The 13,481-nt window shown below is 43.3% G+C and overlaps 2 protein-coding genes across 3 annotated transcripts; both read left to right on the top strand.

Annotated features, from left to right (window-relative positions):
* The first annotated feature begins 867 nt into the window (after positions 1 to 867).
* bnip3la (BCL2 interacting protein 3 like a) lies at positions 868 to 3,956 on the top strand. The gene is made up of 6 exons (XM_029510205.1): positions 868 to 950; positions 2,034 to 2,304; positions 2,403 to 2,484; positions 2,579 to 2,685; positions 2,789 to 2,938; positions 3,385 to 3,956. Exons 1-6 carry the CDS (start codon positions 899 to 901, stop codon positions 3,431 to 3,433), a joined length of 711 nt encoding a protein of 236 aa, XP_029366065.1. The 5' UTR covers positions 868 to 898; the 3' UTR covers positions 3,434 to 3,956.
* A 3,000-nt stretch (positions 3,957 to 6,956) lies between these two features.
* Positions 6,957 to 13,481, top strand: dpysl2a (dihydropyrimidinase like 2a). 2 transcript variants are annotated; one of them, XM_029510204.1, is made up of 15 exons: positions 6,957 to 7,256; positions 9,875 to 9,963; positions 10,107 to 10,291; positions 10,419 to 10,583; positions 10,841 to 10,902; positions 11,020 to 11,100; positions 11,198 to 11,266; positions 11,379 to 11,499; positions 11,590 to 11,746; positions 11,865 to 12,006; positions 12,108 to 12,278; positions 12,588 to 12,767; positions 12,879 to 12,986; positions 13,026 to 13,077; positions 13,187 to 13,481. In XM_029510204.1, the coding sequence occupies exons 1-15, from the start codon at positions 7,215 to 7,217 to the stop codon at positions 13,276 to 13,278; spliced, it is 1,716 nt and encodes a 571-aa protein (XP_029366064.1). In that variant the 5' UTR covers positions 6,957 to 7,214; the 3' UTR covers positions 13,279 to 13,481. The 2 variants fall into 2 exon arrangements, with proteins under 2 accessions (XP_029366064.1, XP_029366063.1); XM_029510203.1 differs by having other exon boundaries at positions 12,879 to 13,077.

Here is a 13,481-nt window from a genome sequence, read left to right as displayed (position 1 = left end):
TCCATGGTTTCTGTTATTGATTTCTATTACTAAACACATATAGCATTTGACTAATTTTAGGCCTGTTTCATGACCAAGGTATGGCTGCTGCAGTGCAAAATAAATGGCAAAATATTTTATCACTTTGTTACAGTGTTGCTCTTACTAAAGTTATGCTTAATGCTTAAACCCTTCTTACTGCAAACCCACTGATCATAATGATTTTTTTCCAAGATATTAAGATATAAGATCTCAGCTACAGGATATAAATCCATTTCAGCTTTTGCAAATAATAATGGAGCATAGTATATAGTCCAATGACTGCACCTGCTTCCATCACCTCAACCCTATTGGAGTCAACAGGTAGGAGACAGAAAGAGAGGTGCAACCCTCTCCCTAAAATCCCACTCCCTGTGGGATGGAAATACATTGATGTTTATCTGCCATGAACAAGCTATTTATAACCCCCCAAGGACTGTTTTATGGACCTGGAGGTGGGTGATGGATATAAGGGTTCCACTGACCTACAGCAGACACTGACTGTGTTTATGTTGTGTGGCCCTGGAGCTGTATGTGAAGTGACAGGAGGGGACCAGGGCCAGCTTCACCACGATCACTGGTCCTCAAGCCCTCCATCGCTGAGGTAGCTCAGATACAGACTCCATCCCACTCCCCTCCTCTCCCCAGCGCCAGTGTCCCGGGACATTCATCGCTCTTTTCACTTTTTCACGTGCATTTTGTCACAATTGGCTAACCTTTGATCTCAAAATAAAAATAGCACCATCAAAGGGAGAGAGGGCCCTCGCTGGACCACAGACGGTCCGAGCCTCCTGCTTGTAGGCAGGACAGCTTTGGCGCATGCGCATTGGTCGGTTAGTCTGCGTGTCATGTTGATGAATGCTGAAGCTGGAGAGTCAACATGTCCACCGCTGCTGCTCAGCAAAACAATAACGAAGAGCCCGGGCTTCACGGTGAGTACTGCCGCCACTCGGTCCGTGCTCCGCCTTTCAACGGCTACGACGGATAATCTCAATAAATCGGCATTTATGTCAATATTGGCGTAATGGAGAGCTTTTTGTAAAAGTTACATTGGGTATGGCATTTCCTCTTCTTCTGGGAGGGGCGGAGGCTGACGCCGTTTGGCGTCACTTTGAGTCAGCCTATCACATCGCGAGAAATGTTTGATTGACGGCCTGGCAGCCAATCGTTTCTTCTAAACATCGTTGGGCGGGCTCTAGCCAAAATAAAAACAAGTTTGGAACAAAAGACGAAATAAATATTGCTTATATTTGCGAGTGTTACTTAAATTTTCAGATGATATGTGTTATCGCCTTAATTAATCGTGTAACTAAGTTGTGTTTTTAATTATGGGGCCGCCGTCTTTCAAAATAATTTCCAGTTTAAAGGAAGACAATAGTGGGCTTAGTCCAAAGTGGCTGCACAGTAAACAACCCCTAAACTGAAACATGCCAGGACTTGTCCCTCATTAGGAATAAAAGCCTCCATGCCTTATGTGTGTCAACATCTCAGCTGGAACAGCGACATGGCTGGGCATAGTGTCTCACACTGTTCCCCTCAGTTATGCAAGACCTCACATGAGAGCAGTACTGATGGCAGACTGGCCCAGAAATGTGCGATCACTTTCATGAATAAATGCGTCGATGAACGAAATGAATATCACATTTTAAATCCAGCTAGCCCTGAACGGTGAAAAAGGGCGTCTCATTTTGGAGGGTTTTCATTTGGTGCTCATCCAAGCCCGGTGGCTGTGAGAGATTACATAACTCCCTCCTGTTTGAGGGGAAAAACAAACAAACATGCAAGCAGTTTGTGGGGCAGTGGCACAAAGAAATGCATGTCATGATAGATGTTGTGCACAGCCAGCCGTTTGAATGCAGTGTATCAATGGTGCAGGAAATGTAGGTCAGCTGTTTACCACTGAAAGGGCTGTTAGTGTGGGGGATGCAACCTGGCTGCTGTTAGGTTTGCCCTTTGTCACACCAAGTATAATTTCCTCTCCTTCTCCTTCCCTCCTTGACCTTTGTGTTGTGAAGGCTCTTGGGTAGAGCTGGAGCTAAATGGGAACTCGGGGACCCAGAGCGTGCAGCCCAACCTGCTATTGACACCCGCTGCTGACCAAATAAATGCAAATGCTGCCGTTAGTCAAACTCTGCAGACATTGGAGATGGTGCCGGAGAATGATGAAACCCTTATTGGAGGATTGGAGCATGTGCCATCATCCTCCTCTATCCACAATGGAGATATGGAAAAGATCCTGTTGGATGCCCAGCATGAATCCAGTCCAAGTAGCTCCTCCTGTGACAGGTAGGAGTGTTAAAGCTCTCACACCTGTGTTTGCGCAGAGGTTAGTTGGATCTGTCTTTCTTTATTGTTTTAGTCCTAATTTTTGTGTGTTAACTCAGTCCCCACAGGCCTCCAAGTCCAGATCAGGATGAGGGCCAGATAACATTTGATGTAGAGATGCCCAGCCCAAGAGATAGTCAGGTAAGACAGTATAATCAATTCTCAAGATTAAAACCTTTTTGTGTGTTGTTAATTTCAGGATAAAAACGAATCACTTTATCTCCATAATTTGCAGTCAGAGGAAGAGGGTGCTGAGAAGGACAGAGATGATGACATCCTCATGAACAAAGAGGTGGACTGGGTCAGTGACTGGTCCAGCAGACCAGAAAATATTCCACCTAAGTAAGCAGATTCTCACCTCACTAACAATTATTCAGGCTATTGTCTTCAGTGGTTTTAGTGAAATGCGTTTTCAATAATCAATTTGACTGATTATTATTCTCAGGGAGTTCCACTTCCGGCACCCCCGACGTTCAGTTTCTCTCAGTATGAGGAAGAGTGGAGTCATGAAGAAAGGCGGTGTCTTCTCTGCTGAATTCCTCAAAGTCTTCATTCCTTCCTTACTCATCTCACACATCCTGGCTCTAGGCCTTGGGTTAGTCTGAACCCCTGGAGTTCTGTTGTGATGTAACCAAAGAAAAAATGTCATTTTTCTCAGGTTACATTGATGTTTCCCATTTCATGTATGCGATTCCTGTCTGCGCAGAACTGGGCCTCATTTATTAAACAGTGAAATGGGTGAAGAGCAGATATTCTGTGGAATGCATCAGACCAAATCACTCCCAGTAGAATAGAAACTGACAATTGAGCGAGAAGCTATTGTCACCTGGCAGCTATTCATTGAGATAGAAAGCTCATTTCATTCATAGTAATGCCTACATGTCTATTAACCTTAATGTACCTCAATGGGAATTAATCCATCAATTTAGATGAATGGCTTCATTTCACTGCTACATCATTTTATCCAATACATTTTTATACATTCACTTATCCTGTTCACCTGATTTTCACCTAATGCATTTTCTGGATGTCTTTTTCTAGGGTCTACATTGGGAAGAGAATTGCCACGGCCTCCACAAGCTCTTACTGATGAGAGAGTGAAGCAGAGCCTGGATGTTCTCTGGTCTCCAAGTTTCTCAACCATCCTCCTGTAGCCAAGATGTGTCTCTGCATCGATCATGCACACACATTTCCCTTTCAGTCTGCACCCAAATTGGCCCGTTGTAGATAGTTAGTTATAGATGTATGCACATTGTGTAATGTAGTTACACTCCATCACATTGTCACACAGGGCAACATTGTACCTAGCAGTTGTCACCAAGTTGAATCAAGTAGATAACAGCCACTGTTAGAGCTCTACTATATTAGTCATCCAACTCTAAAATATGTGAGAAGGTTTTGATGTTGGACGGCTTCAGGATTTTTCTATAATTTCTCCTCATGTTTTGATGTAATGTCATGAGAAATTTGGTCTTCTCCCAAGATACATCTCTCAGGAGTGTATGAACCAAAAACATGCATCATATATTCTACATGAACTAACTGAATCGGCTCTGGGAACAGATGGGACTTTTATAGCCTTAACTTTCACATTCAAGGTGCAGTTCACGTGGGTTGGGGTGGAGGGGGCGGGGGCAGGGGCGGGGGCAATATAATGATGCTGCACATGTGGGATTAGAATTAAAATTCCACACATTTTGCAGAGTAGAAGTTATGATTCCTCTAGGTTTAATTTGAAAGCTTTGTTTTATGATGTTGTTTTTTTGTGTTTCTTTGTTGTTGTTTTTTTTTTTTAAGGTTGAAAAAGCTTAATCATGGATGTAGTGTGTTGCCCCGAAATTTTACAGTGGGCTTTATTTTGAGTATATTATGATGGTGGAGCCTAGGCTGAATGGCAGTTTACCAGGCCATATGCTATTTGTATCTCTTTTTGCCTACATATCTTAACACATCCATTTCTTTAACACATAATATAGCAGCGATGGCAAAGTGCCAAATTTGTATCTTTCACCACTGCACATTGGTGATTAATCTTTAACTGTTTTTTGATTTTCTTTTATGTTTAGATATTTAAAGATGTAGATGTGAGAAATAATTTAAGCTGTGATCCGCCCCACGTAATTGATACCTTCTGACATTGTATAATTTGTCTATACATTGATATTAATAGTGGCAGTGTAAGTAATGTGTTTTTGCTGTCGTTAAATTGCTGAAGCGTCAGTTGCAGAAACCACCATCGACAAAGGTATCACCGGGGGCTTCATTTAAGAGTGTTATCTGACTTCTATCAAGATTTCACAGTGCAATCATTTCACATAGTATGAAACAATAAGTAGTGTAAAGTCTGTGCAGAACTTCCAGGAAAATGAAAGAAATAGAAATGAGAAGCATTTCCTGAAGAAAATGCATGTGAATTCTCTATCTTGATGCTGTCTGGCTGACTGACTGTCAGTGTTTGTAAGTGAATGACATCGTAATTACATGAAAAGAAAATCATTGCCCATAATGTACAGTATTGTCTGTAGTGGTTTTCAAGCACTCAACATGCATTTAGACTTTAATGCATAATACAACTCATGCTAACTCAAAAACTGTACAAGTCACTATAGCAGGCTTGTGTACAGTTGATCAGTGTGCAATACAGAGCGTTTTGGCTTTTGAATAAAGTTTGTACTGTGTACAGCGGCTGAGATATAAATATAAACAAAGTGATCAGAACTCCATTGACCTTAATGAATTATTCAAGCTATAATAACGAATAAAATGCATGTATCATTATGGTTTTCTTTACAGCTGGTCAATGAGGGGCCTGTGATATTTAACTCCAACTTACAATGTATTTAAATGCATACGAAGCATGACCATAATAATATCTTTAAAAGATTACATAGGTTTCAAATACAATAACAGGTAGGCCCCCACTTTCTCCTACTTGGACAATTGTGATGCCGTCACTCTTATATCCTCTAAATGCATCCCTATCTTTATAAAACCTCTGCTAAGCTAGTAACTCTATCCATAAGAGAAGCTGCACAGTTTGGGATTGAAGTTCTTGCTCAAGGGATTTACCAAGGGATCAAACCAGCAAACTGTAGGATAGAGGTTCAGCAATCCAACCTTGTTTAGACTGTTGCTGTAGAAAAGCAGCTACAAAGTAGTTCTTTGCTTTTTCTTCACAGCCTCCTCTTAATTATTGACATAGAAGAAGAACTTCAGTATTGTTACAGTTACATAGGACAAAACTGAACTTTCATAATCGAAATTTCATCAGTGTTACAATCATACAATAGAGTTGCCTTCTAAATTCATCCGTATTTAGTAATTATTGTATAGCCTGTTGACATTTGAAAGGATCCACTGCATCCAATGAATCAAATCAAATTATAACAAAGCATAACAAAAAGTTACATCAAGGCACTTTACACACAGAGCAGGTCCAGACCAAACTCTTTATGGAATCCCTTCAAGAGCAAACAATTGACAGTGGCAAGGAAAGTAGAAGTGAGCAGTAGTGTGTACTGATGACTAAAGGTAACACACTCAGTAGGTACTGAGCAGGAACATGGAGCACAGATGATTCAGCACCTGTAGGACGGGGACAGCAAGAGAGAGGACAAGAGGGACAAAACAGATACTATGGGAAGAGACAAAGTGAGAGTGATGTAAGGTTGTGATGGACATGTATGAGGGAGAGAGGGAGAGGTACTCAGTGCAACCCCCAAGTGTGATTTTTAAAGCTGCCACAGAGTCCACCCTCTGGACAGATACTGGGAGTCAGGGAATGAAATTCATATTTTTCTGTTTTCGGCAAATTTCTATTCTGTCTTCTTCCAATACTTGTAATGCATGTTTGTGGCCCTGACATACATTTTGTCAGTTAAGTGAGGGTCAGTGTTGAATTTTATTCCATCCATTTATATTTATAAATTACAGAAATGACATTAAAGTGTGACATTGGCGAATAATATAATGGGCCTTTCAGGTAGAGGTGCAGGTCCCCAAGCTGTCAAGCAGCTTGTTTTACCTGAACCACTGAAGTGACTGTGACAATTAAATTACCAAAAAGAGACTCAGTTGATTACAAAAAAATAAAAATAAAAATAAAAATCAACTACAAAGAGGCAGGAACACCTTCAAAAGGCAAAAAAATATAAGTCGATTGTCTTGGACATCCTTCTCTTATGTGCTGAATAGAGACTTGACCTTTTCACATGCCTGTGTCCATCCACTCAGGGAGTTTTAAGTCTTTTCAGTCACAGATATTGTGAACGAAGATGATCTATCTCAGAAGTAGAGGTGACAAACGCGGGCAGGGCAAAATGTAAAAGGTGCTTTGGTACGACAGAAATGAAGCAGGAACTGGACGGTAACTGCATATTGAAGTTAACCAAGTTGAGTTGATCCACTGTCAATGAATGTTTATTGCTATTGTCATTGTTGAAATGACTGTATTATCCACGTTGTATTATTATCTGGCCTTTAACCTGCCCAGTGCTGACAGACAATTACACAAGTGATGCTTAACCTGAGAAACATGGAGCTGTGGCTGTGCAGGGCGGGGTAGTGCGCATGCGCGGTACCTCTCCGTGGCCCATCTGCCTTTGGTGCCTGTCTGGTCTTCAGGGACGTTTTTCTAGCAGTAAATCCAAATATAGGACTCTTAGGCAACGGCACAGAAACACGTTTCACGTTATTTGTGAGGCTGCTGTGTGCAAAGTGTTGTTGTTGATCGACAGGAGCCACCCAGGGCGTCGACTGGCCACCGAGCTCAGCATCCATTCATCGTTTCATTGGCAGCTCAGGTTATCCACTCACAGCTAGCTAGCGTTAGCCAAGAGGCAGGGGACAGCTGTGTCAGAGGCATCCTCAAAATGTCCGGTTACCAAGGAAAGAAGAACATCCCAAGAATTACAGTGAGTATCGTCTCATCACTAAAAAAAAAACAAAAAACAAAAACAAAACATCGACCCTGAGGTGGAGGCGCCGCTGTGACCGGCGGTTAGCCGACACTTAGCCGCCTCAGCCCCGCAGACTGAGACTACCAAACCCAGCTCCCTCCTGATCAGTCCTCTTTGTTTTCACCTTTGGCGGCGATATTTCTTCACAGAAGCACCGTGAGCCGGGTGGAAGCAGCTCTGTGCCCGAGTAGCTGCCAGTGTTAGCCCCGCTCCACAGCACCCTCAGCATGTTGGGTGTAGGTAACATAATGGGCAGCAGCTCCTCATCCTCCATCCTCCATCCTCCACATCTGCTCAGGCTGTCCTCCAACATGGATGATTTTCCAGGACAAAGCCCTCTGCAGGGCTGCAGCCAGGACAAGCTTGACTTTATTTATTTCTGATTGTGTGACCAACTGCTGGGACATGAGGTGTATATGTGCTGTGTTTGGTGGTGCAGAGAGCAGGGCTCCCAGGGCCTGCAGGAAGGAGGTGGTGGGAGTTAAAAGAAGTAAAACCTCTTTAGCGAAGTACGTCTTTGGACTCCACCCATGCAAACATTTTCCTCCTAAGCTTTCGTCATGCAGCTATTAAAGTCATGGTGCAGAGACACAGACACAGTCACTGCTGTTAGTTTGGACATTTAGCAGCACCTAACTGTCTGTAGGTCCGTTCTGTAAGTGCAGTTATCAAGGTAGTCGTGAAGTCTCTCGCCGGTCAAACTGGGGTGAGAAACATAAAGCCCCGACAAGCCAGACACAACACACAGACAGCAGCGGCTCTGCAGAAAAGCCCCCAGGCCTTCAGACACCCAGTCAGACTCCACTGACTAGTTTGGAAAGAAGCAGATAGTTCGCCCCTGCAAAGCTCTCAGCAAACGCCAAGATTAAACCTTGTCCCTGGATAACAGTGACTGAATATGTCCCACTGTCTCCAAGACTGGAATATTTGTCTTGAAGATTATTTGCCTGCTAATAAGACTATAGTAATATTTTATTGATTCTTCATTGAAAAGATGCTTTAACTGGTATTGTAAACCATCTCTGGTTGAAGCCCTGCTTTGATGCAGAAACAATGATGATATCTATCGAAAAGTCACATTTTCTACTAACTATGATTACGAACATTGATCAGTGTTTCTGTTATTTTGTTCAGCTTGGTATATTGATGAATTTAGATTAAATAAACACTTTTTATGCATTTTGTATAGCCTGTGGGGCTTACACTCAGTCCCTTATGAAGTAAAAGGTTGATCACATTTTTGCAGCAAAGGACTATGTATGTAAAAAATCACCAATGGGCAACTTTATTAGGCATGCCTTTTCAATCAGCCAATCACATGGCAGCAACTCAATATTTTTAGGCGGGTACACATGGTCCAGATGATTTGATGAAGTTCAAACTGAGCATGAAAATGGGTGAATGAAAAGGCCCTATTGATGGCAGAGGTCAGAGGAGAAACAATCGATTGGTTTAAGATGATTAAAAGGCAGCAGTACATTAAATTTCCACTTGTTATGACCAAGTTGTGTAGAAGAGCATCTCTGAATGCACACGATGTTTAACTTTGAAGAAAATGATCCATGGCAGCAGAAGACCACACTAGATGTCACTCCTGTCAACTAAGAAAAGGAAACTGAGGCAACTGTTTTCACAGGATTACCAAATGTAGACAGTAAAAGTCTAGAAAAATGCTACCTGGTTTGATGAGTCATGATTTCTATGGTGACACTGAGATAGCCAGGTCAGAATTTGGCTCGTATCAATAGGTAACCCTAACCCACTAATACAGAGGCTGGTGAGCACATACATTTAAGTCTCTGCTGTATAAATTGACCTTGATGGTGAATACATATCCTACATGCTTGACGTTTGTTTGATCATGAAAAGGTCTTTGAAAGAAAAGTGCACGATGACCTCAGCAACCTCATCCCTAAGCTCTCAGACACCAAGAGGACATAGGATCATGTGACCCACTTATAGGAGGGTAATGGGCCGGCAGATCACAATAATACAGCCATGACTTATATATCTCGTGTTCCAACTGCCTTTGTCTAGCCATCCAGGACAATAGTTTCTGAGTGTTTCCTGCTGTGTGGTTTGCAGTGAGCCACTTCTTGTCGTCATTAGCTCGTCATTGTGTACTGAAGAGACCCTGGGAAGCCTGGAGGAGAAGTAGGCCAGCCCGGTACACTCTCCTTGCATTTCATTCAGGTGGAGCTAATTGTGCCTCTAAACACTTTGTGCGCTCGCTTGAAAGTTTTGATCAAGAATTGCTCCCTATGTTTCAATCATGAGTCTATTATGCCGGTATAAATCAAGTGACCTGACATCACTCAAAGTTGGTGGCTGTTTTTGACCCTTTTGAACAAACGGGATGCATTTGAGCTAAATGACATCATACAAAATGAATGAAATAAAGGCTCTTTTTTATTCTGCCTGTAAAACTGGAAAGATTTAGTTTTGAGTTGTAGAGCAGCCTATCAGCTACAGGCAATTAAAAATGAGATATTTTGCTCTTTTACAGTGCCCTGTAGGTGGCTTTTTTGCTTTCTGCTCGACGGCTGATGTGAAACAATGTCTCTCTGTTTCAGAGTGATCGTCTCCTCATCAAAGGAGCAAAGATAGTGAATGATGACCAGTCATTCTTGGCTGACATCTACATGGAAGATGGAGTCATCAAGTAAGTTCAACTTGAGAAATTACAGAAGATAATTTCAGACACTCCAAAAAGCCCAGACACCGATTACCTTTTTTCTGTAGACTCTTCACTCTTAGTTTTATCATAAATTTTTGTGTTTTATTTCCTTCATTTGTCTCCTTCAGGCAAATCGGAGACAACCTCATCGTTCCCGGGGGAGTGAAAATCATAGAGGCTCATGGGAGAATGGTGATGCCTGGGGGTATTGACGTGCACACCCGATTCCAGATGCCGGACCGAGGCATGGTGGCAGCAGATGACTTCTACCAGGGCACCCGGGCGGCCCTGGCTGGGGGAACCACCATGATCAGTGTGTTTTCATCCAGTTTGAAAGCACAGCCATTGCACGGCTGATGCACATGCTGTCAGGTGTATGATTTTAATGATGCAGTTTGGATATGCACATTTAATCCCACATGTTTTTTTGTGTTGTGTAGTCGACCATGTGGTGCCGGAGCCTGGTGTCAGTCTGGTAGCTGCTTTGAAACAGTGGAGGGAGTGGGCTGATAGCAAGTCCTGCTGTGACTACTCTCTCCACGTGGACATCACTGACTGGAACAAAGGCACTCAGGAAGAGATGGAGACTCTAGTGAAGGATCATGGTACGTCTAAACTTTCATTTTAAAGTCACTTGCATACTTACCTTCCACTTTTACTGCTGCAGTAAAATGTGTGAGGAAGTTTCTTTGGCAAAGCTTAGGGAAGGGAGTGAAAAAATACAGTAGTAGTAACTCAGTATTTCTGCTTTGTAATCTTTGTTCTTTTTGGTTTTACCTTCCTCCTTCGCTCTGGGTTCTCCTGCTTTTGCTCTCTTTATTCCGCCTTTGGCTGTTTTCTCTCATAAGTTTTCTATCTTCAGGTGTCAACTCTTTCCTGGTCTATTTGGCCTATAAGGATGTTTTCCAACTTTCTGACTCTGAGGTACGCTTGCTTGCTTCTGGTTGATAGTAGGGTGATCTTCAGTGAGTCGGCTGTCATCACGCCATGTTTTCTAGGCCTGAACATATGAGCTTATGGAATTTGGTTATTTTCTTTTAGATCTATGAAGTGTTCAGTGTCATCAGGGATCTTGGAGCCATTGCTCAGGTGCATGCTGAGAATGGAGATATTATTGCAGAGGTAACAGAGCCACTTATGAATTTGGTCAAGACTGAGCTTTAAGATGCTTTTTATTTTTCTGATTTAAATTACAATGTACTTTGTGCTTATGATTTAGGAACAAAGACGGATTCTTGAGCTGGGGATCACGGGTCCTGAAGGTCATGTGCTCAGCCGCCCAGAGGAGGTAAGATGGAGGACAAGAGGAACAAATAATGCCTTGGAGGTGAAAAGGAGGGAGGCTTTCAGAAATCCACTCTAATTAATTTAATGATGATGAATATGGCTTGCGTCTGCAGGTGGAGGCAGAGGCAGTCAATCGTTCTGTCACTATAGCCAATCAGACGAACTGTCCTCTCTATATCACCAAGGTGATGAGCAAGAGTGCTGCTGATGTTATTGCTCTCGCCAGGAAAAGAGGTAGCAAGAGATGTTTTGACCCTTTTCTTTGCCAAAACACTCAGTGTCTCTGTTTTGCACTGACATCATCCTCTCTGGTCTTGGCTGTAGGTGCTGTGGTTTATGGAGAACCCATATCTGCCAGTCTGGGCACAGACGGCACTCATTACTGGAGCAAGAACTGGGCTAAGGCAGCAGCTTATGTCACTTCTCCACCACTCAGTCCTGATCCCACCACCCCCGACTACCTCAACTCCCTGTTGTCTTGGTAGGTGCTCTGTGCCAGGAGCACAATTGACTTATATGTAAAGCGGTGTCTTATGACCATGTAATGACTGTAGCAAGAGATGCATGTCCTTAGTTTCCCTGTTTTCTTTCTTTTATAGTGGGGACTTGCAGGTGACTGGTAGTGCCCACTGCACTTTCCAGACCTCTCAGCGTGCAGTAGGCAAAGACAATTTCAGCCTTATCCCAGAGGGCACAAATGGCACTGAGGAGAGGATGTCCCTAATCTGGGACAAATGTGTGGTGAGTTTGTTTCACACATTCCTCAACTTATTATCGTGAATTATCTGAACATTTGTGTATATTTAGATGCTAGTGTGTGATTCCTTGTCCTGTCCCTAAAGGTGACTGGGAAGATGGATGAGAACCAGTTTGTGGCAGTGACCAGTACAAATGCAGCCAAGATCTTCAACCTCTATCCCCGCAAGGGCCGCATAGCTGTGGGGTCTGACGCCGACCTTGTGCTATGGGACCCAGACATTACGAAGATCATCTCAGCTAAGAGCCACAACCTGGTAAGATAGCTACTTTACCTGTTTTTATGTTTGGTTTTGGTTGTTTATTGTAAATTGGGGACAGGTTATGCATAATTCTTAAGATATGCATATTGCATGTTATGACATGCCAAAACACCTCTGGTGAGAAGAGACATACATGGGGTTTGAAGTCCATACTTCTAGAAATGTTAAGGAAATGTTTGTTTAAACCAATAGCTCGATTGTTTAATAAGTATAATTACACATTAAAAAATGCGTGTGAATTAACCCACAGTTTTAAGTAAGTGATGTCACTTACATACATGAATCAAATGTCTTCTTACCCAGGCTGTGGAGTACAACATCTTTGAGGGCACAGAGGTGCGTGGAGGTCCCCTGGTGGTGATCAGCCAGGGTAAGATCGTGTTGGAGGAGGGCAGCCTTCACACCACTGAGGGCTGTGGGCGCTACATCAGTCGTAAACCCTTCCCCGACCAAGTGTACAAAAGGATAAAGGCTCGCAGCCGGGTGAGTCCTAGCTGAGAGCGCCTGCATCTTATCCAGCTACAGAGGAGCTAAATTCTTTCAATACAGCAGGCCGGTGGATTGCACAGATGATGAATATGCCTCTGTGCTTAGCTCACAGAGTTACGTGGCGTCCCGCGGGGCCAGTATGACGGGCCCGTGTGTGAGGTGACCTTGACTCCCAAGGTGATGTCCACAGTCTCCTCAGTGAAGACTTCCCCTGCCAAGCAGCAGCAGCAGCAGCAGCAGCAGCAACAGCAGTTTACTCACCAGCCGGTGCGCAACCTTCACCAGTCTGGCTTCAGCCTGTCCGGTAAGTGACACTGGAAGTGTTAAATTTCTGGTAATAGACACCTGTCACAAGTTAGCAGTGAAGTCATATCATATTGTGTCTTTTCCTTCTTTTTTTTTTTTTTTTTTAGGTGCCCAAATTGACGACAATGTCCCTCGTCGCACAACTCAGCGCATTGTGGCTCCACCTGGTGGGAAAGCCAACATCACCAGCCTCGGCTAATCTCCTCTCACAACTGAGCCAGGGTGCAGGGGCACACAGGACCAGATGCCACTCTTCCCACTGTCACATCACATCTGGTTGCTGCTGACGCCGCCTGCACCCCACTAAAAAGCACTCCATCCATTCTCACTCCTATGTCACTATGTCACCTCATGGGAAAAAAATACAAAGCTGTCCCATCTTGTTCCATCTTTCCTGCCATG

This window comes from Echeneis naucrates, chromosome 9, assembly GCF_900963305.1.
Source record: "Echeneis naucrates chromosome 9, fEcheNa1.1, whole genome shotgun sequence".
Lineage (NCBI taxonomy): Eukaryota > Metazoa > Chordata > Actinopteri > Carangiformes > Echeneidae > Echeneis > Echeneis naucrates.
This window is presented reverse-complemented; position numbering and strand designations above follow the sequence as displayed.